Below are 26,955 nucleotides of genomic sequence, written 5' to 3' on the forward strand. Positions count from 1 at the left end.
CTCTTCCCCGGCACTGCAGTGCTGGTTGTGATTGCACACATACGTGCACACACACACACACACCACACACACACACGTTCTCACACAGCGGAGCGTAGCTGAGAGGCAAGGACTGCAGCAGTATGCACCAGCCACGTCTGATCTGTGTGGAGACTTAAGGAAGGAGAACTGGGAAGAGGATATAATGTAGCAGTGTCTTACACAACCCAACCCCCGTGTGTACAGTAGCTACATCTCTACTCTGCAGCAGTGGCAACGGTGCATTTCAAGAGCGGACAGCTTATGTTATCTGCCCCCCCTCTGACTGCACTGCCTCTGCATCCATCTCCATTCACTCTGCTCCTCCTATTCCACCTCTTCATCCTCCTCTTCCTCCTCCCGACTACGGCAACATTAGGCAGGACCACGGAACGTACGAGATCGCCAACGCTGATCGCTGGACCCTCATGTTTGTCCTGTCTGATGGAATCGTGCTGGTTATGCTAGATCATCATCACCTTCATTAACGACTGGATTCTAATCGAGCTCAGGAGACAAGGAGAGAAAAACCATCCCCCAAAAACGAAAAAGGAGTGTTGGATGTTTGTGACGCTCTTTGTCGGCGCTGTTGGGTCGTTGGCTCTTTTCCTGTATTTGCTTGGTTGTTTTTGCCTTCTCTGAGATCGGCTAGCAGGCACTGCAGCACCAGGAAGGACTGCAGGAGCCGTGAAGTAGTATGGCATGAGGACCCAGGGGCGAGCGAATCGGAAGGGCTTGAGCTACCATTACTGCCACTGCTGCTGCTGAGGTGCTTATCTTAATTTTTTTCTCTCCAGAAAGGGCGTCTGGTGGGGGTTGGGTTGGGGTGGGTTGTGACAGTGAAGGTACCCGGGACCCTGCAGAGTGGAGTGGGTGTCTCTGGCGTAGAGGAGCCACACAGATAGGCAGGACGTCCTGTGGGAAAGGAGGAGAGAAGAGAGGAAGAGGGGCTGGCTCAGGCTCAGGCCCCTGATGGTGGCTATTTTTTTCTCCCCTAGCTGAGTGATTGGGGACAGCGGGTAAAGGAAAAGATGCTTATGGGTGCGGGACGAGACACGGCGCGGGATGAGGCCCAGAAGCTTCACAGGAAGTGGCTGAAGCACCAGGCCTTCATGGCCGAGCTGGCCCGCAACAAAGAATGGCTGGCCAAGATAGAGCAGGTAAGTGCAAAGGGGAGGGGAGAGGGTGGTGGGGGGAGGTCAGAGAGTGCAGGTGAATGGAGAGGGGAGGGGAGAGGGTGGTGGGGGGAGGTCAGAGAGAGCAGGTGAGTGGAGAGGGTGGTAGGGGGAGGTCCGAGAGAGCAGGTGAATGGAGAGGGTGGTAGGGGGAGGTCAGAGAGAGCAGGTGAATGGAGAGGGTGGTAGGGGGAGGTCAGAGAGAGCAGGTGAGTGGAGAGGGTGGTAGGGGGAGGTCAGAGAGAGCAGGTGAATGGAGAGGGTGGTAGGGGGAGGTCAGAGAGAGCAGGTGAATGGAGAGGGTGGTAGGGGGAGGTCAGAGAGAGCAGGTGAATGGAGAGGGTGGTAGGGGGAGGTCAGAAAGAGCAGGTGAGTGGAGAGGGTGGTAGGGGGAGGTCAGAGAGAGCAGGTGAATGGAGAGGGTGGTAGGGGGAGGTCAGAGAGAGCAGGTGAATGGAGAGGGTGGTAGGGGGAGGTCAGAGAGAGCAGGTGAATGGAGAGGGTGGTAGGGGGAGGTCAGAGAGAGCAGGTGAGTGGAGAGGGTGGTAGGGGGAGGTCAGAGAGAGCAGGTGAATGGAGAGGGTGGTAGGGGGAGGTCAGAGAGAGCAGGTGAATGGAGAGGGTGGTAGGGGAAGGTCAGACAGATCAGGTGAGTGGAAGGTGCAGGGGGATGGTAGTGTGAGCACATGATTGAGAGAGGGCTTGTGCTTGGGGAGGATAGTACACGTGTGTGTGTGTGTGTGTGTGTGTGTGTGTGTGTGTGTGTGTGTGTGTGTGTGTGTGTGTGTGTGTGTGTGTGTGTGTGTGTGTGTGTGTGTGTGTGTGTGTGTGTGTGTGTGTGTGTGTGTGTGTAAAAGGGATGGTCACGGCGGCAAGACACATTAGGCATATTTGGGGGGTTGTCATTACTCCGTTTTGATTACTCAGCCATGAGTAAACTGTAAACAAATATTGTTATATGCTTCTCTTAAGGACATCCTGAATTTCAAGTTCAAGGTTATACATGTGAAAGCATTGTTGTTATGCTTTCTGCATAACTGAAGCAGTAAACCCTGGGCATTGTATTTTTCCCATTGCCTTTTCATTTGCCCATGCTATAGCTACATACTAACATTGGATTATATTTGACCAGTATGTTTCTTCCTCAAAACATTTATTATCAATAATTGGATGAAACGTGAACATCATGACAGTTAGTGGGCAATCTATCAAACCTGTGTGCTACTGTCAACATACAATCCATTCATGGCCTTATTTTAAGAATATACCAACAAGCCTGTATTAATAGCATAGTACTGTACAACATGCAAGTGTTTGTATGGTAACTAGAGAGGCCTACAGTAAATGCTGATATCCCAGTTCTCTGGTGCTGTTTTATCAGTGAAGACAACCCATACCTGGGTTGGGTTCAATAGAGAGAATATTTTCGAAACTGGGAGGTACTACTTGAACTTGTCCAATAAGAACAAGCCTTGGTGTTACTGTGTGCCCCACTGACCCTGATCCAAGTGTTCTTCAACCACACTGCTGCAGAGAAGCCTGGTGGGAGGCTCATGTGGGTGCTCCACGTTTGAATTAGTTGATTTAACTCGGAATCCCAAATCAACCCCTAGCCCATACACCTAAGGCACTCAGCCAATCAGAAGGCCAGGTGAGGCAATTGACATAATACTGCCATACACAATCCTTTCAGATCTACAGGGACTAGGGGTCGATTTAGAATAAGTCTACCCATTCCAGGAAAAGGTCTACTGTATGTAGAATCCCTTAGTTTGTAAAAGTCTTCACCCCAAGTAATTCAATTTAGGGCCAGGCTATACTGTGAGAATTAGCTTATCTAGCCCACATGCCCTTTTGAATGCTCTCTTGACCACTATTGTTTATTGAGGCCTATCAAGAGATAAATGTAATCAAACAAGTCACTGCATACAAATACCTGGGCATTTGGATTGACAATAACTTATTGTTTAAAAAAACATTCGGATGAGCTTGTTAAGAAACAAAGATTTAATGTGGGCTTTTTTTTTTACAAAACAGATCTTCTCTCTCTCTAGTCAGCAGGAAGCAGATTGTGCAGTGAACCTATCTACCTGTTCTTGATGAGGATGATACTATTTATCAAAGTGCAACTGCCTCTACTCTTAAACCCCTGGATGCCATTTCTCATAGTGCCCTTTATTTTATCACAGAAGACAGTTTTATTACTCATCACTGTATTCTTTACCAAAAGGTTGGTTGGACCTCTTTGAAGTCACGTAGATCACATCATTACGCTCTTTTTGTTTACAAAGCTCTGCTCCACAAGCTTCCGACTTACCTAACTTCACCATTAAGATTTAAAATGACAAGTTATCAAACCCGTTCACAGGGTTGGTTAACTCTGGAGACTCCTATGTTTGTCAGTGCAATTTGTGTCAGTGCAATTGTGTTCCATGAAATTGTATATTCAGGGCTCCCTTCAAAAAGAGACACTGGTCTCAATGGTGACTCCTTGCTAAAATAAAGGTAAAAGAAAAAAAACTAAATAAAAATAGATTGGATGTGAAAACAATACAGTACTGTATGTAGGACCTAGCTAACTAAGTATTGTGGATAACACCATTTTGAAAGCCTTAAATGTCTGTTGAATTAAAATTGTATCAAAATGTATGATATTTTCATGCATTTCCGAGCACTCTTACCTTTTTTAATTTCTAAGACTTTTGCAATGTCCTGTGCTTTCTTGCAAGAACATGCCTTTTTATAAGCATATGTCTTTGTTTATTCTTGATGTGGCTGTAAAATGAAATTGGATTATATTATAATAAGTGCATGGAATAACTGATCAATCCAACTAATAATACAAGTAGTCAGAGAGCAGCAGTACCAAACATTGGTAAATCGCGATCTCTCCAACACTAATACATCTTTGGAAAGACCAGGGCCATGTTCAGTAGGACACAAGGTCATGGAACGTTTAGAAATACATATATTTGGAGAACAGACAAACCTCTTTGCCTTGTAGAGTAAGGATTGGAGCTGGTTCTCAAATGGTTGATTTTTAGGAGTGAGGATGTACATGGTGCTGTTGTGTCTGTTGGTAGAGTAGATACAGTATAATATGTACATGCATAAAATAGCTCAGTCATAATCAGTATTGGATGTTAGTGACATACATTTAATACCTGTGATAGATATAGTATCTTGGATGAAAGCATCTTACAATTAAGTATGCATTGTTCATTATGTACATACAGTACATCTACAAATGGCTTTGAAATGTCTACTGTCACAGAGAGGCCCTCGCTCGAGCTAGAATGACAGCTAGCTCAAAGTGAAAACGGAATGAAAAAGGATACCTGCTCTGCTTCAGAGTCATCAGGGTATTTGTATAACCTTTCATGCCAGATACCAGATAGATACAGTACAAAAGTACATTGAAAGAATGGACACAGAAGATGTCTGCTCTGTCTGTGGTGACTGTATCCACAAGGCTGACTAGCGGGGTTTCTCAAGGGCTCTATGTCTCTGCTAGCCCAACGCAAGATGTGTTTCAGAGACCCTCGTGTCTTGCTACTCTCGAGAACATCACTTAATCGGCCCCCACCTATCCTTCCTCCTCTCCCTCTCTCGTTACCTGAGAGACCGGGGAGAAAAGATTATGCTGCGTTCTGCTGCGATTTGAGAACTCTCTGTCCTTTTGGAAGGGTTCCTGCCCCGGGCCAATTCCTCTGCTCTCCCTCAGTACTTACTCAGCAGATGGGCCTGAGTCCCAGCTTGGAGCTCTGAGCTGGGACTGGGCCTGAGCTCGGAGCTCTGAATTGGGGCTGTCTCAGTAGAGGCCTCTTCAGTCCTGTGGGGATGCTTGTCTGTAACAAAGAGAGGACTCTGGGGTTTACTTAAGGCTGACCTTGTGGCAATGCTTTGCCAATGTCAAATGCTGTGTAAACATAGAAAAACACTGTGTAAACACAAAAACACCTATCCCTCTGGAACACTTGATACTGTCAAACGAAAGCATACGACAGGATCACATCACACCCAGTTGATGTCCTTGGATTCGGTCTGGTGAACATATAATAGTTGAGGTCTGTTGTTGCTGTTTTTAAGGTGTTGGTTTTGCTGCGAAAAATTAACCATGCACTAGCCTTTTAGTCAGAATCTACAACTGCGTCAGTCACACGTTGTTTTGGTTGCCCAGAGTAGTAGCTACAATCTATCTGCACACCCACTCGAGAAACCATGTAGCTGCATCTAGCTAGCTGTATGTAAAGTATCGTTATGGTGATGTCATGGATTAGTTTAGCATCACAATATACCTGCCAATAGGGTAATTAACAGCAAATTATTCAAACCAGGCCTCTAATGTCATTTTGGGTGTGCGTCTGTATGTGTGCGCACGCACTCGTGTGTGTGCATATCCATGTGAATGCCATGTTTGTGAGAGTGTGAGTGCCTATTGATTTTCATAGGCTACACATACTGTGCATTTGGAAAGTATTCAGACCCCTTGACTTTTTCCACATTTTGTTACGTTACAGCCTTACTCTAAAATTGATTAAATAACAAAATGTCCTCAGCAGTCTACACACAATACCCCAAAATGACATAGTGAAAACATGTTTTTAGAAATCGTTTCAAATTCATAAAACCACAAACAGAAATACCTTATTTACACAAGTATTCAGACCTTTTGCTATGAGACTCGAAATTGAGCTCAGGTGAATCCTGTTTCCATTGATCATCCTTGAGCTGTTTCTACAACTTGGTTGGAGTCCACCTGTGGTAGATTCAATTGATTGGACATTATTTGGAAAGGCACACACCTGTCTATATAAGGTCCCACAGTTGACAGTGCATGTCAGAGCAAAAACCAAGCCATGAGGTTGAAGGAATTGTCCGTAGACCTCCGAAACAGGATTGTGCCGATGCACAGATCTGGGGAAGGGTACCAAAACATTTCTGCAGCATTTAAGGTCCCCAAGAACATAGTGGCCTCCATCATTCTTAAATGGAAGTAGTTTGGAACTGCCAAGACTTTTTCTTAAGGTGGCCGCCCGGCTAAACAGAGCAATCGGGGGAGAAGGGCCTTGGTCAGGAACGTGACCAAAAACCCGATGGCCACTCTGACAGAGCTCCAGAGTTCCTCTGTGGAGATCGGAGAACCTTCCAGAAGGACAACCATCTCTGCAGCACTCCACCAATCAGGCCTTTATGGTAGGGTGGCCAGAAGCTACTCCTCAGTAAACGGCACATGACAGCCCGCTTGGACTTTGCCAAAAGGCACCTAAAGGACTCTCAGACCACGAGAAGCAAGATTCACTGGTCTGATGAAACCAAGATGAAATTTTTGCCTTGAATGCCAAGCATCACTTCTGGATGAAACCTGACACCATTCCTACGGTGAAGCATGAGGTGGTAGCATTATGCTGTGGGGATGTTTTTCAGCGGCAGAGACTGGGATACTAGTCGGGATCGAAGGAAAGATGAACAGAGTTAAGTACAGAGAGATCCTTGATGAAAACCTGCTCCAGAGTGCTCAGAACCTCAGACTGGGGCAAAGGTTCACCTTCCAACAGGACAACGACCCTAAGCACACAGCCAAGACAACGCAGAAATGGCTTCGGGACAAGTCTCTGAATGTCCTTGAGTGGCCAAGCCAGTGCCCGGACTTGAACCCGATCGAACATCTCTGAAGAGACCTGAAAATACCTGTGCAGCGACGCTCCCCATCCAACCTGACAGAGCTTGAGAGGATCTGCAGAGAAGAATGGGAGAAATTCCCCAAATACAGGTGTGCCAAGCTTGTAGCATCATAACCAAGAAGACTCGAGGCTGTAATCGCTGCCAAAGGTGCTTCAACAAAGTACTGAGTAAAGGGTCTGAATACTTATGTAAATGCAATTTTTCGGGGGGGGTTGTGTACATTTGCAAAAATGTCTAAAAACCTGTTTTTGCTTTGTCTTTGTTGGTTATTGTGTGTAGATTGATGAGGGGAAAGAAAGGATTTAATCAATTTTAGAATACGGCTGTTACGTAACAAAATGTGGAAAAAGTCCAGTGGTCTGAATACTTTCCGAATGCACTGTATAGCGCATGAGTGTTTATACAGTATTTTTATGTCTGTGTATTTTATGAATATGTATGCATATGTGTTTGTTAGTGTGCTTCTCAGTATACAATGTATTTACATAGGTGTGTGCCCTGCACATCCCCCTCTCCTTTTCTCTTCCTCTTTCTCCTCTCACTCATACCTCCCTCTCCTCTTTTCTTCTTTCTCTCTGTCCTCCTTTCTCCTCTCCATTTCCTCTCCTCCCCCCACACTGATTTCTCTTCTTCCTTCTCTCTCCCTGTGTGTCAGTGAAGCCAAGGGAGAGGAGAGAGATCTATCCTGCTTTCTGCTGGCTCTGCATAATGCTTGGAGGAGAGAGAGGCAGAGAAAAAAAGAGAGAGGGAGAGAGAGGGAGGGAGAGAGAGAGAGAGGGATAGAGCGCTGGCAGCAGTTAAGCATAGAGACTGTGCCAAGAGGAGGAATGCAGCACTGCATTATGAAAGCCAAAGGATAGGTCCAGCTATCTCTGAGAAAGATATAGGAGAGAAACATACAGCAATATTTACAGGATGAAATATGTTATATTCTAGGTTATTATGTATGTCCCTGCAAGGTATAGTTTATAGCAACACCAGTTATTTTCATTTAGCAGAGTATTTAGAGTAAAGGAACAATTCTATTCAGGCTTCTCTTCTTGAAAACTAACATTGCGCTAAGCAGGTCTCTACTACACTTATGGCTATGAAGGTCTACTATGTGTGAATACATTACAGGACAGTATGTCATTTTCACTGCACAATTTCCTCTGGCTCCATACAGCTGACTGACATTCAGTGGTCCTTGATACTAGAGATGATGAGGAAACGTCTGATATGAACGCTTGTCATAGGAAACACCTCCTGTTCCTCTCAGTCAGAGCATGGGAGGAGACGGGCATTGCAGAATCTATTTCAGGAGACCTGGAGTGGAGCCACAGAGAGAGCCTATATATATATATATATACATACATACATACATACATACACACACACACACACACACACACACACACACACACACACACACACACACACACACACACACACATAGACAGACAGAGAAGGAAAGAGACAGACAGAGAAGGAAAAGCTTTGATCTCTCTCTCCACATCTATCTCCTCGTACAGCTCACATCATGCACAAAGCCCAAGATTTAGAAGAAGAAACCCTTGAGTGAATACAGGGAACTGTTGTGCTTAGACAGACAGACCAGGGGTGTATTAGGGCTTTCCATGCATTATTTTTTTTAGGTCAGCCCGGGGCTAGGTTTTGTTATACACCTGCCTCTGTGCGAGTTAAAGCCATTCAAGGCACCAGCCTTTTGGCATTGCCAGGGCTATTGTGGCTTTGCTCATGAGTTAACATGGCTTCCGGGACGAAGATCAGAAATGAACCACACACTTGTTATAGCCCAGAGTTTGAACAAAAGATTATGGGACATTTGGGGTTGTCTTAACAGGTGTTTTTGACCAGACACAACATTGGTGGTCAATCAAAGGGTGTTTGTCTTCCCTTTCCCGAAACAACCTTTTAGTTAGGAGTCATGACCTTTAAACAGAGACAGTGCTATGGTTTTCTGTGGTGACTTCAAAAGATGATGCTTTGGATCTCTGGGACCCCTAGCCTTTTTTGAGGCACTGTAGACTTGTGTGTAGACACAGATGATTTCCATGGAATTCATGTGAAAGCAACCTGATATCAGCCTGATCGCACAAAGCTAGGGCAATTTTTGCAACCACTGTTCCCGAGTGGCGCAGCGGTCTAAGGCACTGCATCTCAGTGCCTTAGACCGCTGGTTCAATCCCAGGCTGTATCACAACCGGCCATGATCTGGAGTCCCATAGGGCGGTGCACAATTGGCCCAGTGTCGTCCGGGTTAGGGGAGGGTTTGGCCGAGGTAGGCCGTCATTGTAAAATAAGAATTTGTTCTTAACTGACAAGCCTAGTTAAATTAAGGTTAAGTAAAAAAAAAAATGTATGGCCATGATAAACATTAGTTTGATATGACGGGCGGTCAAGTCACTTATGCATAGGCAGAGAGACATGAAACATTGTCTATGCTTCAATCTGCTGCAGTCATCTTGCACATTTCACACTATGCCTTGTTTGTAAGAACTGATCTTATTTGGCTTGGGTTTAATCATTTGATATTTTCTAGCATTATGCACAAAATAGTAATATTGTATGGATATTGTGTAGCCTGTATTTCAGAGATTTTCAGCATACTGTACTAAATGAGGAAACAATCAGCACAGCTAGTGAGTAACATCCCTCCAAGGGAAAGCTGACATTATACTAGTGTGCATGTTGGAGAGAAGCATTACATCTCTCAGTTGAGAAATATAACTGTTCATTGCTTGATTTAACATATGAGTTTGAGTTTATCACTGTATCAGCAGCAGAGCAGCTTTAAAGTTACGACAATGGTATATGATAATACAGCATGTCACCTGAACTTCCTCAGCTTATATTTAACTATACAAACATTAAATGAATTGTTGGCTATGTAAGTGGCCATACTTAGGATAAGCTAAACTAAGAAAATAACTTTGGTAGGGTATATACACTGCGTGCACAATTATTAGGCAAGTGAGTATTCTGATCTTATTGTTTCTATTCACATTTTCGAACTCCAAACCATATAAACTTGAATGCTTATTGGATTTAATCATTTTCAGGTGATATGTATTTGTGTAATGAGGGAGGGTGTGGCGAAAGTGAATAACACCTTATATCAAGGTGTGCATAATTATTAGGCAGCCTCATTACCTCAGGTAAAATGGGCCAAAAAAGAAATTTAACTGACACTGAAAAGCCAAAAATGTAAAATACCTTTCAGACGGATGCGACACTCTTTAAATAGCTAAACTATTGAGGTGTGACCACCAGACATTCAAATGTTTTGTTGCGAATAGTCAACTGGGGCGCAAAAAACGCATGGGGAAGAAAAGGCGCAAATTAACTGCAAAAGACTTGAGAAGAATTAAACGTCAAACTACCAGGAACCCATTATCCTCCAGTGCCACCGTATTCCAGAACTGCAACCTACCTGGAGTGTTCAGAAGTACAAGGTGTCAAGTGCTCAGAGACATGGCCAAGGTCAAGAAGACTGAAACAAGACCACAACTGAATAAGATTCACAAGTTGAAGTGTCAAGATTGGGCAAAGAAATACCTGAAGACAGATTTTTCAAAGGTTTTATGGACAGATGAAATGAAAGTGACTCTTGATGGACCAAATGGATGGGCCCGTGGCTGGATCAGTAATGGACACAGGGCACCACTTTGAATCAGGTGCCAGCAAGGTGAAGGAGGGGTACTGGTATGGGCTGCTATCATTGAGGATGAGGTAGTTGGACCTTTTCGGGTTGAAGATGGACTGAAACTCAACTCCCAAACCTACTGCCAGTTTCTGGAAGATTCTTTCGTCAAACAGTGGTACAGGAAGAAGTCCTCAGCATTCTAGAAGGGCATGATCTTTATGCAGGACAATGCTCCATCACATGCATCCAAGTACTCCACTGCTTGGCTAGCCAGCAAGGGCCTCAAAGATGCCCCTTCCTCACCTGACTTAAATCCTATTGAGAACTTGTGGGCCCTTCTCAAACGTGAGATTTACAGTGATGGAAGACAATACACCTTTTTGAACAGCATTTGGGAGGCTGTGGTTGCTGCTTCAGCGAAAATTGATTGTGAACAGATCAAGAAACTGACAGACTCCATGGATGGAAGGCTCATGGCAGTTATTGAAAATAAGGGTGGCTATATTGGTCACTGAATGTTTTTGAAAGGCCAAAAATGTTATATAATTGTCATTTTGTGTTACTTATCTGTTACACTTACTCTAAAAATTGAGAATAAACAAGTGAGTTGAGAGAAATTATTTTTGTAATTTAGTTGCCTAATAACTCTGCACACTAATAGTTGCCTAATAATTGTGCACACTTATATATTTCCCTGAGAAAGACAAAACTCACTTTTCCTGTTAAACATTCAGGTTTGAGGTTCAATAACATTTTGGATTGACTGAGAGCATTGGTTTGTTCAACAATAAAATGAATCCCGAGGAATACAATTTGCATAATAATTGTGCATGCAGTGTATGTAACCACTGTACTCTCTCCTCTTCCCCTCTATGTGCCTTCAGGAGGGCCAGGAGCTGATCGATGAGAAGCCGGAGCTGCGTTCGGTGGTGCAGCAGAAGCTGGAGGAGATCAGGGAGTGCTGGACTGACCTGGAGAGCACCACCAAGGCCAAGGCCCGGGCTCTGTTTGAGAACAACAAGCCAGAGCCGGTGGTGAAGAGCTATTCAGACCTGGACCACCAGCTCTCTGGCCTGGAGAAACAGCCCCCTCAGCTGGAGCAGGCTCATCACCTACCCACCTTCAACGAGCAGCTGCATAAATTTCAGGTGCTATTACTGTTATAGGTTGCTTTTCATAATTTTTATTGCTATGGCAGTTATTTTGTGACAACACATTTCAACTTATTTTATGTTAATTTATGTAATATTTCCAATCCAAATGTCTGTTAATGCTATAGAAGCCGTTGTTGTTGACTTTTACATGCCAAGTTCTCTGCCATCAGACACTAAGCTGGTTGTCGACCGTATAGTTTGTTCTTAAAGCCAGCTAACCCATTACATTGCATAACATTGAAACACAACACACACAATAAAATAGCCAAAAGTGCTGTTCAAGCCCATGTGCTGTGTGTTTGGGCATCAGTCTCTCATCATCTATTCCTAACTTGACCTCCTCCTTCCCCCTGGCTGGCCTCCCTCAGTCTCAGATGGGGAACTTGTACAAGGACGTAGGGGAACTAGGGTCCCTCCAGGGGGTGTGCCTCCCCCAGCGAGGCAGCCTGGTGAAGGGTGGGGAGGGAGAAGGGGGCGAGCAGCCAGCCGTAGTGGAGACCCGCATCGTGCGCCTCATTGAGCCCCTGAAGGAGAGACGTCGCATCCTGCTGGCCTCCAAAGAGATGCACCAGGTCGCTCAGGACCTAGAGGAAGAGATAGTGAGTGACTGACACACTTCATTACTCCCTGGTGCCTCTAGCCTTTCTTTCCCTATGTTGATTGATTTAATTTATTTGACTATTTTTTAAATGCAAAAGTCAAAAGTTTGGACACACCTACTCATTCAAGGGTTTTTCTTTATTTTTTACTATTTTCTACTTTGTAGAATAATAGTGAAGACATCAAAACGATGAAATAACACATATGGAATCATGTAGTAAGCAAAAAAGTGTTAAACAAATCAAAATACATTTTATATTTGAGATTCTTCAAAGTAGCCACCCTTTGCCTTGATGACAGCTTTGCATACTCTTGGCATTCTCTCAAACAGATGCATGAGGTAGTCACCTGGAATAGATTTCAAATAACAGGTGTGTCTTGTTAAAAGTTCATTTGTGGAATTTCTTTCCTTCTTAATGTGTTTGAGCCAATCAGTTGTGTTGTGACAAGGTAGGGGTGGTATACAGAAGATAGCCCTATGTGGTAAAATACCAAGTCCATATTATGGCAAGAACAGCTCATCTCATGATGAGTTTGGATGAGTTTGACCGCAGAGTGAAGGAAAAGCAGACAACAAGTGCTCAGTATATGTGGGAACTCCTTCAAGACTGTTGGAAAAGCATTCCAGGTGAAGCTGGTTGAGAGAATGCCAAGAGTGTGCAAATCTGTCATCAAGGCAAAGGGTGGTTATTTTGAAGAATCTCAAGAATTTGTTTAACACTTTTTTGGTTACTACATGATTCCATATGTGTTATTTCATAGTTTTGATGTCTTCACTATTATTCTACAATGTAAAAAATAGTAAAAAATAAAGAAAAACCCTTGAATGAGTAGGTGTGTCTAAACGTTTGACTGGTACTGTACATAAGGGCGCTCCAGCTGGTGACGCCTCCACATGCAAAACATACTTCCCTCTCTCCGTGGCATCTTTCCTTCTCTCCCTCTCTCCACCTTTATCTCTCCATCTATTCTGTTATTTTCTATCCTATAGCCTCTTAAGGTGTCTACTATGCTTTTCTAAATAGTTCTTATGTTCTGTGGTCAAAGGTTGACGATGTCTCCCATCCTTTATCAATTAAATCATCAGGGTCTCCTCTCAATGAGAGGTTTGTACAGACTGTCACTGACCACAATTTGTTAATTTGTTATAGCTGTGGATCCAGGAGCGGCTTCCTCTGGCCTCCTCTAAGGATTACGGCAACAACCTGCAGAGTGTTCAGCAGCATGTCAAGATCAACCAGGTGAGAGACAGATGACCTCTATATGAGCACACAACACTATCTCTTCACAGCACTATATAAACTCAATGACTATCGCTGCTCACCTCAGACCTAACTACAGTCCCCACACAACAGGACACACCGCCACACATTTTTATAAAGGAAAGCGAAAATGTGAGCTCTTATTGGACAAATTCAGATAATGCCTCCCAATTTCACTCTGTTTCGAGGCGTTTTTACCCAGCTAAACATGACCCCTGGTTCTTATTGGCCCGTCAGACACTGCAGAGGGATCTGCAGGGGCGCCAAGCGCGGGTGGAGGAGGTGTTGGACCGGGCGGGGATCATCGCCTCTCTGCGGACCCCCGAGGTTGACTTTGTGCGTGAGGGGGCGGGGCATGTGCGTCAGGTGTGGGAGGTGCTGAGGCTGGAGGCGGAGAGGAGGTCTGTGATGCTGGATGTGGTGCTGCAAGCCCAGCAGTACTACAGCGAGGCAGCCAAGGTGGAGTCCTGGCTGGCAGGCCAGAAACTGCACCTCATCAATGAGGAGAAGGGCACGGTACGCATGGGTAGCATGGTATCATGAGATTGAACTGGCAGGGTGGGTATGAGACTGGCCCATTGGTTAGTAGTCCACAGTGCTCCTGGAGGACCTTTACCATGATTTGCCTAATGTGCCTGTTTTTTTGTTTTTTTTACAAAAAATGTATGTCTGGTTGATGGTTTGGATTTTGTCCCTAATATGAGGTCACTGTTGTGTAGGACGAGGAGAGCACCCTGCAGCTGCTGAAGGAGCACCTGGCCTTGGAGGCGACGGTGGAGAACTACGCTGAGACAGTGGGCATGCTCTCCCAGCAGTGTCAGCGACAGCTGGAGCTGGGGCACCCAGACAGGCACGGGCAGACACACTGACAGTCACACCCAGGCTCAAACTACATCTAAACACATGCTTCAATGATACTCCAACTCATACCCACAAACAACAGCTAATTCACTGGTGAAATTTTACCATAGACCATACAGAAAATAAAACGGGCTCAGTTTGTATAGGCTACTAAATTTCAGTGAACGATCCGTTATTTTACTGTCTACTGTGTCAGTTTCCCTCTCAATATCCCCCCTCTCTCTCTTTGACAGTGAGGGGATCACCAAGCAGCAGTCCCACATAGACCGTCTGTATGTATCTCTGAAGGACATGGTGGAGCACAGGAAGACCAAGCTGGAGCAGCAGTACTGGATGTACCAGCTCAACAGAGAGGTGGAGGAGTTAGAGAAGTGGATCACTGAGAGGGAGGCCATTGCCAGCTCCACTGAGCTGGGTCAAGACCTGGAGCATGTCACGGTCAGTCTATCAATCAATCAGGCAATGAATCAATCAATCAATTGACGATGGATGGTCACAATCAGTCCCTGGCGAATTACATTGTCATGTGTTTATTCAATAAACATAATTTTTGTGAGTATTTGAGTGTTTCAGCAAAGTGCACCATAAAAACACAACTGAATGACACAAAATAAAGTGCAATATAAATGACAAATGAAATGGAAATGTGAAATACGATACCTGACCTCTATAACTCTGGTCCCAAGCTTATTCTGGTCTCTCTCACAGATGCTACAGGAAAAATTCACCAAGTTCTGCTCAGAGACCAACAGCATAGGCCAGCAGAGGATGGAGCAGGTGAATAAGATGGTGAATGAGATGATAGACTGCGGCCATACGGACGCGGCCACCATAGCTGAGTGGAAGGACGGACTGAACGAGTCATGGGCCGACCTACTGGAGCTCATGGAGACCCGAAGACAGATGCTGGCAGCATCACACCAGCTGCACAAGTTCTTCACCGACTGCAAAGAGGTACAGCTCAGTGTTTCTCTAAGATTATTTTCTAGGTTCCCCAAAATTATTTTCAATAAGCAGAGGGAAACATAGCTAGGCAGGGAGACCTGACCTGCCTGCACAATGGTGGGAGAAACACTGGTACGGTTCGGCTGGATTTATATTAAATTACATCAAACATCATAGTGCTTGGAGGTGCTGGTAGACAGTGTAGACACTTAGATTTGTGAATATCCCTGGTGTGAGGTTGTATTTGTGAGGGTCTTGTGATGATGATGCTGTCTGTCCTGTGTTGTGCTGTGCTGTAGGTCTTGGCTCAGACTGCGGGGAAGATGAGGCAGTTGCCAGAGGTGAGGGCGTGCCAAGCCAGCATCGCCAACCCTGCCACCCTGCAGAGGCTCATGCTCTCCTTCGAGCACGCCCTCCAGCTGCTCGTCTCACAGGTATTGGTATTTGATTAGGATCCCCATTAGCTGTTGTGATAGCAGCAGCTACTCTTCCTGGGGTCCACAGGTGAGTGTAGACGAGGTGATTTGGTGAAATGTCCCCCTCTGACCTTAGAGGACCTTCAATGCACTTTGGTTCTCTTCTAACTCCATTCACTCAAATAAGTAATGCTCCTGGAGGGCATGAGGATGTTACAGATGTTAACCCCAAGATACACCGTGCAGTAAATAGAATACCAATATGGACACAGTAGCAAAGATGAAAGATATTGTGTACCATATGTACCATATGACTGGAGTCATACTTTTGCCTCAACCCTAGCTAGCACACCTGATTAACCTGGTTGTATTCTAAACTGAAGACCAACCATGGTTAGTTGATGATTTGAAATGACAGAGGCATGTCCTATGTTGTATTCCAGGTAAGGCAGCTGCAGGAAAATGCGGCCCAGCTGAGGACCATCTATGCCGGAGAGAAGGCTGAGGCCATCATGAGCAAAGAGCAGGAAGTGATGTCAGCATGGAAGGAGCTACTGGTTTCCTGTGAGGCCAGTCGTGTGCAGGTCACCTCAGTGACAGACAAGGTGCAGTTCTTCTCGGTGGTGCGCGAGCAGCTCATGTGGATGGAGGGCATCATGGGACAGATTGGAGGGGACGACCCCAGGTAAGTAATGGAAGGTCTCCTTACCTGAACTAAATGCTAATTGTCAGCCATTTTGATAATCTCATAACTCTGATACTTGACTTGATAAATAGGCTCTTCTTAGTTTAAGGATAAAAAGGAAATGCATCTGTAATGTATATACTGAACAAAAATATAAAAGCAACATGCAACAATTTCAGCGAGTTACAGTTCATATAAGGAAATCAGTCAATTTAAATAAATTAGGCACTAATCTATGGATTTCACATGACTAGGCTTGGGCACAGCCATGGGTGGGCCTAGGAGGGCATAGGCCCACCCACTTGGGAGCCAGGCCCAACTACTGGGGAGCCAGGCCCAGCCAATCAGAATTAGTTTTTCCCCACAAAGGGCTTTATTACAGACAGATATACTCCTCAGCTGTCCAGCTGGCTGGTCTCAGACCATCCCGCAGGTGAGGAAGCCGGATGTGGAGGTCCTGGGCTGGTGTGGTTACACATGGACTGTCTTTGGGAGGCCAGTTGGACGTACTGCCAAATTCAAAAAAATTACATTGGAGGCGGCTTATAGTAGAGAAATGAATGTGAAAATGATCTGGCAACAGCTCTGGTGGACATTCCTGCAGTCAGCATGCCAATTGCACGCTCCCTCAAAACTTGAGACATCTCTGGCATTGTGTTGTGTGATAAAACTGCACATTTTAGAGTGGCCTTTTATTGTCCCCAGCACAAGGTGCACTTCTGTAATGATCATGCTGTTTAATCAGCTTCTTCATATGCCACAACTGTCAGGTGGATGGATTATCTTGGCAGAGGAGAAATGCTCACTAACAGGGATGTAAACACATTTGTGCACAAAAATAAGCTTTTTGTGCATATAGAACATTTCTGGGATCTTTTATTTCAGCTCATGAAACATGGGACCAACACTTTACATGTTGCGTTTATATTTTTGTTCAGTATATATATGTTATCTTCTATTTTAGTAACCATTTCAGGCACCCCTAGTTGAGCTAATACCTTCTTGGCTTGCACATACTGTAGATAGACCCATTCATGTTATGCAATAAAGCTGTACTTAGTTTAAAAATAAAATGCTTTGACACCTTGACCTCATTTCTTTTAATATCTGCCATTCAGTTTAATTTGGTTGTGAGAAATGAGGGGAATAGATGTTGTTTTTGTTTACAGTATTTAAGTAGTCCTCATTTATATTTAAGGATACATCACATACTTAACTCTACTTTCTTTAGCTGGTTTCTCAGAACCCACTAATCAAGCACCTGGCTAACATTTCACACATACTCTTTTCACACTAGCTGAGCTGAGCCGACCTGTACTTCGCAGGCCTGGTTACAGTATGTATCTACAATACAGTTGCTAGAACCATACTGGAAAGTACAATATATGGAAAATGGTAATAGGTCCCTCTCTTCACTCTTCTTTTCTGACATTTGCATTTTGTGCTTCCCTCCTGTCTGACGCTGTCCTATGGGGTGGCTTCCGCCAGGGACTCGTCTTCTGCAGAGGTGATGATGAAACAGCATGGTGAGCTGAAAGCCAAGATGGATGGCCGTAGGAAGACAATACAGCAATGTGTGGAGCTGGGAAAGATCCTGCTGGCCGCAGGCAACCCAGCCTCCGAGGAGGTCAGCATCGCATATAACCTCACCTACATAAGTCTACAGCAAAACCACATTACACTGAATCTGTATGCAGCAAAACCACACATAACACTGTATGGATCCAAACCACACTTCACATCACACTGTATGCAGCAAAACCACACTTCACATCACACTTTATGCAGCAAAACCACACTTCACATCACACTTTATGCAGCAAAACCACACTTCACATCACACTGTATGCAGCAAAACCACACTTCACATCACACTTTATGCAGCAAAACCACACTTCACATCACACTTTATGCAGCAAAACCACACTTCACATCACACTTTATGCAGCAAAACCACACTTCACATCACACTTTATGCAGCAAAACCACACTTCACATCACACTTTATGCAGCAAAACCACACTTCACATCACACTTTATGCAGCAAAACCACACTTCACATCACACTTTATGCAGCAAAACCACACTTCACATCACACTTTATGCAGCAAAACCTCATTACACACTGTACTCACCTAGCACAAAATGTTCTGAGAACCATATGTTTCTTAGAGCTTGGTGACAGCGTGGTTGTCCTATGTTTTTTTGTTGTTGCATACAACCATCCCACGACTTTCAGGGAATGGTGCAGGATAGTTGCTTGGCTTTGGAACATTCTCAGCACATTTAAGGAACTTGACAAAAAAAAAATATTTTCTTGGTATTTCATTATTTTAACAGAATATTTTCTAAAAGTTCAAACATGGTTACATTTAATTTACAGTTTGGTAATGGAACGTTCTCCAACTGGTTTGACATTGGGAATGTTCTCAAATAGTTTAGAGAACAACTTTCTTTTGTGGGAATTTCAGTACTTCAGCATAACGTTTCCTACCGGTTTCCTCATGATTCTAATTAAAGTCATATTCTCAAATTGTTCCAAGAACGTTAAGAAAACTTTACATAAAAACCACAAGAAAATGTTAGTAATGCTCAGATGAAGTTCTAAGAATGTTATTTAAAAACATATACATTCTGTTCTAAGCATCAACAAAACTCTATCATGTTAAAGCTGTAATATGTAACTTTTTGGGTGAGCTGACCAAATTCACATAGAAACGTGAGTTATAGATCTGTCAATCTCATTGAAAGCAAGTCTAAGAAGTGGTAGATCTGTTCTATGTGCGCTCTTTCTATGCTTCCTGTTCTTAAGTTTCGTTGTTGCGTCTTTTACTTTCGGTTTTGTACTCCAGCTTCAAACAGCTGAAAATACAATATTTTTGGTTATGTAAAAAATATTTCACAGCGGTTTAGATGGTACAATTATTCTCTACACTACACTTGCTTGTTTTGTGACATAAACTGAAATTAGGCGAACTATTAGAATTTTTGGAACCAGGAAATGTTGGAGCGATTTCTCCATAGTGCATCTTTATTAAGTGTGTTCAGGTGTGTTGGCTGCACCCTGTTTGAGTAGATGTAAAAAAACATTGCACAGCCTTCCAAGTGGCGCAGCAGCCTAAGGCACTACATCGCTGTGCTTTAGGCGTCACTACAGACCCGGGTTCGATCCCAGGCTGTGTCACAACCGGCCATGACCGGGAGTCCCATAGGGCAGCGCACACTTGGCCCAGCGTTGTCCGGGTTAGGGGAGTAATTGGATCGCAAATGGATATCATGAAAGTTGGGAGAAAAAGGGTATAAAACACAACAACAACAACAAACAAAACATGTTATGCTAGCTCCATCCTAGTGGCGCAATGGACTAATTCCATGGATAGAGAACAGAAGATTATTGGTTTGAATCTCACTGATGCCGTGGAACAATAAAAAATAAATGTGTTCGCATGATTAAAGGATAAGTAAATGAATTTCCATGTGTCTTATCTGTGCTTGGAGTTCAAAAATGTTAACCCAAAATAAGCTAGCAGTGTTATTAAAAGTCTTATTAAAACATTCAGTGAAAGTTTTAAGGAAGTTATTAAAAACCCTCCGAATAACGTTCTCAAAGCGTTAATAAAATCTCCCAGGAAAACTTTCAAGGAACCAAAGAAAAACATTTTCAGAACCTCCCTGCAACCTAAACATAAATGTTTCCAGAACAGGCAAAACGTTCACTTCTGTTCTCAGAATGTTTAAAAAGCATTCTGTTTTACTGGTCTGGAAACTTATGGCTTCGTTCCCACAACTAATGTGAAACTAAAAACATACGTTCCCACAACTTCCAAGGAACCAAATGTGCTAGTTGGTTAGGCAGCAAAACCACACTTCACATCACACTGTATGCAGCAAAACTGCAAAAAATGAATAACTAAAAAGAGCAATGAATATTGTGTAGGTGTGTCTTCAATGGAGGTGTATCACTTAAACCTCACGTGATGATGAATATAATTCCCTGTCAAGACTGACTTCAAATGTTTTAATATATTGTCGTTGCATTCCATTTGTTGTGATCTTGAACGCTCCCCAACCGTCTCTCTCCCCCTCTTGACACAGATAAAGGAGAAGTTGGATGCGCTCCTGGCTAAGCAGAAGGATCTCTCTGAGAGATGGGACAAACAGCAGGAGAAGCTACAGCGCAGTGAGTGACTCACTACACTGGCAGGCACCGTGGAGGGAGCACAAACAGCTTTCAAGCAGCACTGCAGAATTCTTTATATGGAAGGATGGAAGGGCTTGTGCTCGAGAGTACTGGTTTTAGATTGTGCCTCAGAGCAGGCTTCACACTGCACAGTTTTTGTGAACAACATGGCTTTCACTATGAATATTTATGTTTGTGTGTGGGCTTCAACAATAGTTTCAACGTGACTAGACTACACACTAAAATAAATAGTTATATATAGTACCAAATAAGGGTTATTTGGCTTGTTACCATAGTGGACCCTTTTTGGTGCTATATAGAACCATTTTTTGAAGTTTCTATAAAGAACCATGCTCATAAGGTCATTTCCTAAGGTTCTACAAATAACCAGTGCATTTACCTGGAGCTAACTGGAGCAGTGCTATTCCATAAGTGTTATATAGAACAGCTGGGGGACCCTAAGGAAAGAATCGGGAACCACTGATTTAGTCACAAGACACCGTAACTGGCAATAGTCATATTTAACAAGTATTGACGTAAGACATGACATAACACAACATATTAGATAAACTGGAATGACATTCTCACTCACGGTTGCACAGAAAGAGCTTAGCGCAAACAACGCCCCAAAATATTCAAATGAGCCACCGCCCCTACATTTTAGTTATCCCTAAAAGACGCGTCATTATGGTTCAAAATATAACCATCACCTCTTAAAGATCAGCCCCTTTTTTTATTTATTTTTTGCCTAAAATGACAAACCCAAATCTAACTGCCTGTAGCTCAGGCCCTGAAGCAAGGATATGCAGTTTCTTAGTACCATTTGAAAGGAAACACTTTGAAGTTTGTGGAAATGTGAAAGGAATGTAGGAGAATATAACACATTAGATCTTGTAAAAGATAATACAAAGAAAAAAAAAACATTTTTTTTTTTTTTTTTTGTACCATCATCTTTGAAATGCAAGTGAAAGGCCATAATGTATTATTCCAGCCCAGGTGCAATTTAGCAGTGTATGTGCAAAGTTTTAGACTGATTCAAGGAACCATTGCATTTCTGTTCAAAATGTTGTATCAAGACTGCCCAAATGTGCCTAATTTGTTTATTAATAACTCTCCTCAAACAATAGCATGGTATTATTTCACTATAATAGCTACTGTAAATTTGACAGTGGAGTTATATCAGAAATGTCTATGTCCTGGGAAATGTTCTTGTTACTTACATCCTCATGCTAATCGCATTAGCCTATGTTAGCTCAACTGTCCCACAAGGTGACCTGAAGAAACATATTTTCTAAGTGTGTAGATTACACTTTACAAAACAGTACAGCCATCAAATACATCTGGTACAACATCAACACAAAACCTTCAGAGTTGAGATAACCACGTCAAACTCAGACTTTCATGTAAATCATTAATTTATGTCAATGGAAGACCCATTCATGCCCATGCAGCATAAATGTGTACAGTATATGAGGTTTGTGAATGTTCAAAGACTTTGTTATAATAAGGAATATCGAGTTAAGCATGCCTATTCTCCTCTTCTTTCCTTCAGAGAAGGATCAGTTCCAGTATGCCCAGGAGACGGTGAAGGCGGAGGCCTGGCTGAAGGCCAAGGAGCCCCTGATTAGCTCCAGCTCCACCTCTAGGGAGGCTCGGGGGGCTGGAGGAGATGGCCAGGCCCAGACTGATGAGGTGGAGCAACTCATTCTCCGCCACGAGGCCTTCCGCAATGCTGCAGCCACCTGGAAGGAGCGCTTCAGCTCACTGAGACAGCTCTCCAATGTAAGCCTTTCTTTAGATAGATACAGACAGTCTACTTAAGTATTTACTTATGTCTGTTGTCTAACATATCTATTAGGATTTTGTTAAACAAGGGTTTAATTAGATATTTGATTCAATAATTTATAAGACAAGTCTTTGCAGTACATGTGCAGTAAACTTGCTAGTTGTTTTACTGTTACATTTGAGGTTACAGTTCACTTCAATCTCTCCTCTCAGGCAGAGAAGCTGAGAGAAGAACAGAGCAGCAAGCCTTCCCCAATGCCACTCTCCAGTCGGAGGATGTTCCCATCATCCTGTCTCACTCCAACCGTTCCTCTTGCTACCTCAACTCTGCTGAAACAGACGGTCCAGGTGCATATTGAGCCCAGGCCCAAGCAGACCAGTCTGGAGATGTCTGCCTCTGCCTCCTCTGCAGCCCAAAGGTTGGGTTCTACCATAGCCAGCTACGCTCCTGTCATAAATGGCTCTGGTTACCATGGACTGGACCATCAGAGCAGCAGCGGGGGATTGGAGAGTTCCAACTACTCTGGACTGAACCATCCGGGCGGTGGAGGAGTGGACAGCAGCTCCAGTTACCTTGGAGGGAACCATCAGACTGGCCCCCCGCCAGTGGATAGTTCTGGCTACCTTGGACTGAACCATCAAAGCAGTGGGGGTATGGTTAGTCCAGGCTACCTACCTCAAAACCAAAGTAGTGGGGGTGTGTGTGGTCCAGGCTACCTACCTCAAAATCAAAGCAGTGGGAGTATGTGTAGTCCAGGCTACTTGCCGCAAAATCTAAGTAGTGGGAGTATGAGTAGTCCAGGCTACCTGCCGCAAAATCAAAGTAGTGGGGGTATGGGTAGTCCAGGCTACCTGCCAAAAAATCTAAGTAGTGGGGGTATGGGTAGTCCAGGCTACCTGCCGCAAAATCAAAGTAGTGGGGGTATGGGTAGTCCAGGCTACCTGCCTCAAAATCAAAGTAGTGGGGGTATGGGTAGTCCAGGATACCTTCCGCAAAATCAAAGTAGTGGGGGTATGTGTAGTTCAGGCTACCTGCCGCAAAATCAAAGTAGTGGGGGTATGGGTAGTTCAGGCTACCTGCCACAAAATCAAAGTAGTGGTGGTATGGGTAGCTCAGGCTACCTTGCACAAAATCAAAACAGTGTTGGTATGGGTAGCTCAGGCTACCTTGGGCAAAATCAAAGTAGTGGGGGTATGGGAAGTACTGGCTACCTTGCACAACACCAAGGTAGTGGGAGTATGGGTAGTTCAGGCTACCTTGCGCAAAGTGGTGGGGGTATGGGTAGTTCTAGCTATCTGCCTCAAAGTGGTGGGGTCATGGACCCCAAAATGGCATATGCTTGGCAGCATCTGAAAGCTGACTGCATGCAGCCCAGTATCAACCACATGCACAAAGCTGTCAACCCCCTCCTGGAGGCCAGCAGGGCGCAGAGGGAACAGTTTGGGGACATCCCCATGGTGGACATGATCGGGCCAGAGTCTGGCCTGGATCTCCTCCACGGCAGGCTCCAGAGGGACCCCCGCGGCAGCCGCTCCGACCCCCAGATGGACCACCTGCGGCGGGAGAGGGAGTACAAGCTGGGTCGGCAGACCTCCAGCGAACAGGAGATTCAGGCGCGGCTCAATGAGCTGCCAATGATTGTGCGCCAGGAGCGCTATAGGCGACGCCTGGAGAGGCAGTCGTCCAGCGAGCAGGAGGGCAGTGGGAAGGCGAGGACACCGAGGCAGGACGACTCCAGTGACATGGAGTCAGCCAAGGAAGGCTCCGACAAACGCTCAACGTGAGTCCAGGACTGCCTGGTCATAACCTTAGCAGTGCTTCACTGTCCTGTTTGTTTGTGGAAACTCATTTAACAAGCTCATTACAAAAAACGTTATTACAATTTGTCTGGTCAGCACTGTCCACCGTGATCCAAAACCATTGATTTGGAAGGTAGAGTATTGATTATATTCCCTGTTTGGGTGACTCATGGCAGAAACTGTGTCATTGCAGAGAGAAGAGAGCCACCACCATGGCTGAGATTGTGGAGCAGGCCCAGGAGAGAGAGGCAGCACAAGTAAGTTATTTCACATGTACAGTATTTAACAGTATTTCGTATTTTGTTTTTGTATAATGAAGATCGTTTGTTAGGCCACACAGGCCTGCTTTTTGGATTTCTGAATGACACACCTCTCTCCTGTCTGTTCCAGGCTCGAGGGGAGACGTACCGCCCCACCAGCAGCCTCTCAGCACCCGTGACCTACGAGCGCCCGCGCGCCCGAGACCGCCCCAAACCCCGCAGGAGACCCCGCCCCAAAGAGCCTGAGGAGAAGCGACGCTCTCGCTCGGCTCCGGCCCAGAGTCCGGCACAACTTCTTCCGCCCTCACATACTGCCCATAACGAAGGCTTCCTGTACCGCAAACACGACTTTGAGGGCCACCAGAAGAGTCCCAGCAGGTGGGCGTCCACCGACTTACAGTTACACACACCACACACCACGCAGACAAGAGTTAAAAAGTTAATGTAGCTAGATCACTAAAGAATATGTGTATATACAGTACTCTATTGACACACTATGACACACATATTGACACACTATGAGTTCACTTTGGAAGAAAGTAGAAACGTGCATAAGCTGTTGCCCAACAAGCTGTTCTTGTTCTTGTTTTGCAGTAAGTCCTGGGTGAATTTGTATTGCGTGTTGTCAAAGGGAGGGATCACTTTCTACAAGGACGCCAAGAGCACCACCACACCTTACAATGAAGAAACCCCACTCGACCTGAGCGTCTGTATATGTGATAGCACCATAGGATACAAGAAGAAGAAAAATGTCTTCGTTATCAAGTATGGCTTGATGAAGAGGATATTTTTTTACTCCACCTTATTCCTTATTTTAGCATATAATAATTTTCTTCACCTTAAAACGTTTGAGTAACCAGAGGATAGACTCTTGGTACTTCCAGTAACAATGTCTCTCTCCTTTCTTCTCCAACAGGAAAAATGATGGCAATGACTATATTTTCCATGCAAAGGATGAGGTAAGAATGCCTGTGATGAAATTGAACATGTTTCATTTAATATCTTAACATCAATGTTTTATTCCCATTAGAGAGCTAGATAGGCCACCCCTCTGAGCAGAGTTCCTCTCTAGGTTTCTTCCTACAGTAGGTTCCTTCCTTCTAGGGAGTTTTTCCTGACCACTGTGCTTTCGCTTGGTTTTGCTTGTTCTTTGGGGTCTAGGCCAGGTAACCGTAAAGAACTTTGTGACAACTGCTGATGTAAAAAAGGGCTTTAAAAAATACATTTGATTTATTAAATTACTGGTCCTGCTTCTTGGTTTTGTGGAAACCCTGAAAATATAATGTCTCTGGGTGCACTTTTGCAGGAGGACCTGAAGGCTTGGGTCACTAACATCACCACCAGTATAACTGAACACGAGGAGATCGCCAAGTGGGACAAGCCCACCACCTCGTCCACAGATCCCGACCGCTCGGAGAGGAAGGAGAAGTCTGAGGGCGACGCAGACGCCAGGTCAGAGAGGTCTGAGATGGGAGGAGAGGTGGAGGAGGAGGAGAGGTCAGAGAAAGAGAGATCTGAGAAGGGAGAGGGGTCCAAGAAGACGGGAGAAGGCTCAGAGAAAGCAGACACGTCGGAGAGGGGTGAGAGGGCAGAGGGAGGGGCAGGGGGCTCCAGCACGTCAGGGAAGAGCAAATGATCCCCGCTGAGTGGAGGAGTGGACTGGCATCCAACCATCTAAAGCCCCCCCCCTCCTAACTTTACCCTCCGACACCAGACAGTGCTGAACAAGAGAGACGGAGGGAGATGTGTACATTTCTGTGCATATCTTCTCTCTTTTTCTCTCTATATATCTCTCTGTGACATCCTGAGGCTTGGGTCCTAATGTTAACTGTGACTGACTGATCTTTCAGCCCCTCCCTATCCCCCAGGCAAAATACATCAATACTTGCATTGCATTGTGGCCCTTGCTGGTAGGTTGGAGGATAGGGGAGATTAACCAGCGCCACTGTGTGGTCACAGGCATTTGTCACAGTCACGACTCATTGATCATTTATCTCTTGGATTCACAGCATCTCTCAGTATATATATAATATACCTATGACTGACTATGTAATGCTCTGTCTAAAACAACCCAAGCAGTGGTGAATGAAATGTCTCACAATATTTTGAAAAAGCTTTTTTCTGAAGCAATATACTTTTTTATTTCTTCTCTTTGTTTGAGAGAGAGTGAAAGGAGACAAGAAACAGTTGCTTATTAATTCTATGATTGTTCACATTCATCATCAGCTTGTTTCCGTCAGGTCAGCAGCACCTTAAACACTTCCAACACGTCTGTGTATACTCAGCATATTGACATTTCAAACCCACCTCATCGCTATCTCTGAGTCATGTTGTCATGATGGAATGCTAGTATTACCTACTTGTGTTAATAATTGAATTGATCAACACATGATTCTCTTCTGAACTCTTGGATTAATCATGTACAGGCCCATGCCATGCCAGGAATAAAGGTGAAATAGTGTTGCCAACTGATTAAAACTCAA

At 44.5% G+C, this 26,955-nt stretch overlaps 1 protein-coding gene across 1 annotated transcript; it reads left to right on the forward strand.

The window, feature by feature from the left end:
- LOC115154361 (spectrin beta chain, non-erythrocytic 4) lies at positions 1 to 26,955 on the forward strand. The gene is made up of 20 exons (XM_029700519.1): positions 1 to 787; positions 1,017 to 1,178; positions 11,409 to 11,672; positions 12,047 to 12,277; positions 13,430 to 13,519; positions 13,778 to 14,056; positions 14,260 to 14,390; positions 14,635 to 14,839; positions 15,110 to 15,355; positions 15,646 to 15,780; positions 16,206 to 16,447; positions 17,936 to 18,074; positions 20,543 to 20,627; positions 22,180 to 22,409; positions 22,626 to 24,193; positions 24,406 to 24,469; positions 24,603 to 24,850; positions 25,067 to 25,237; positions 25,389 to 25,431; positions 25,779 to 26,955. Exons 2-20 carry the CDS (start codon positions 1,050 to 1,052, stop codon positions 26,106 to 26,108), a joined length of 4,830 nt encoding a protein of 1,609 aa, XP_029556379.1. The 5' UTR covers positions 1 to 787; positions 1,017 to 1,049; the 3' UTR covers positions 26,109 to 26,955.

This window comes from Salmo trutta, chromosome 19 (genome assembly GCF_901001165.1).
Source record: "Salmo trutta chromosome 19, fSalTru1.1, whole genome shotgun sequence".
Lineage (NCBI taxonomy): Eukaryota > Metazoa > Chordata > Actinopteri > Salmoniformes > Salmonidae > Salmo > Salmo trutta.

Bases quoted from the DNA above. Each gene is read 5' to 3' on its own strand.
- LOC115154361 (XM_029700519.1), top strand. From the start codon at position 1,050: ATGCTTATGGGTGCGGGACGAGACACGGCGCGGGATGAGGCCCAGAAG. The intron at 15,781-16,205 runs GTATTGGTATTT...GTTGTATTCCAG, and splicing joins TCCAGCTGCTCGTCTCACAG to GTAAGGCAGCTGCAGGAAAA. The intron at 24,194-24,405 runs GTGAGTCCAGGA...GTGTCATTGCAG, and splicing joins GGCTCCGACAAACGCTCAAC to AGAGAAGAGAGCCACCACCA.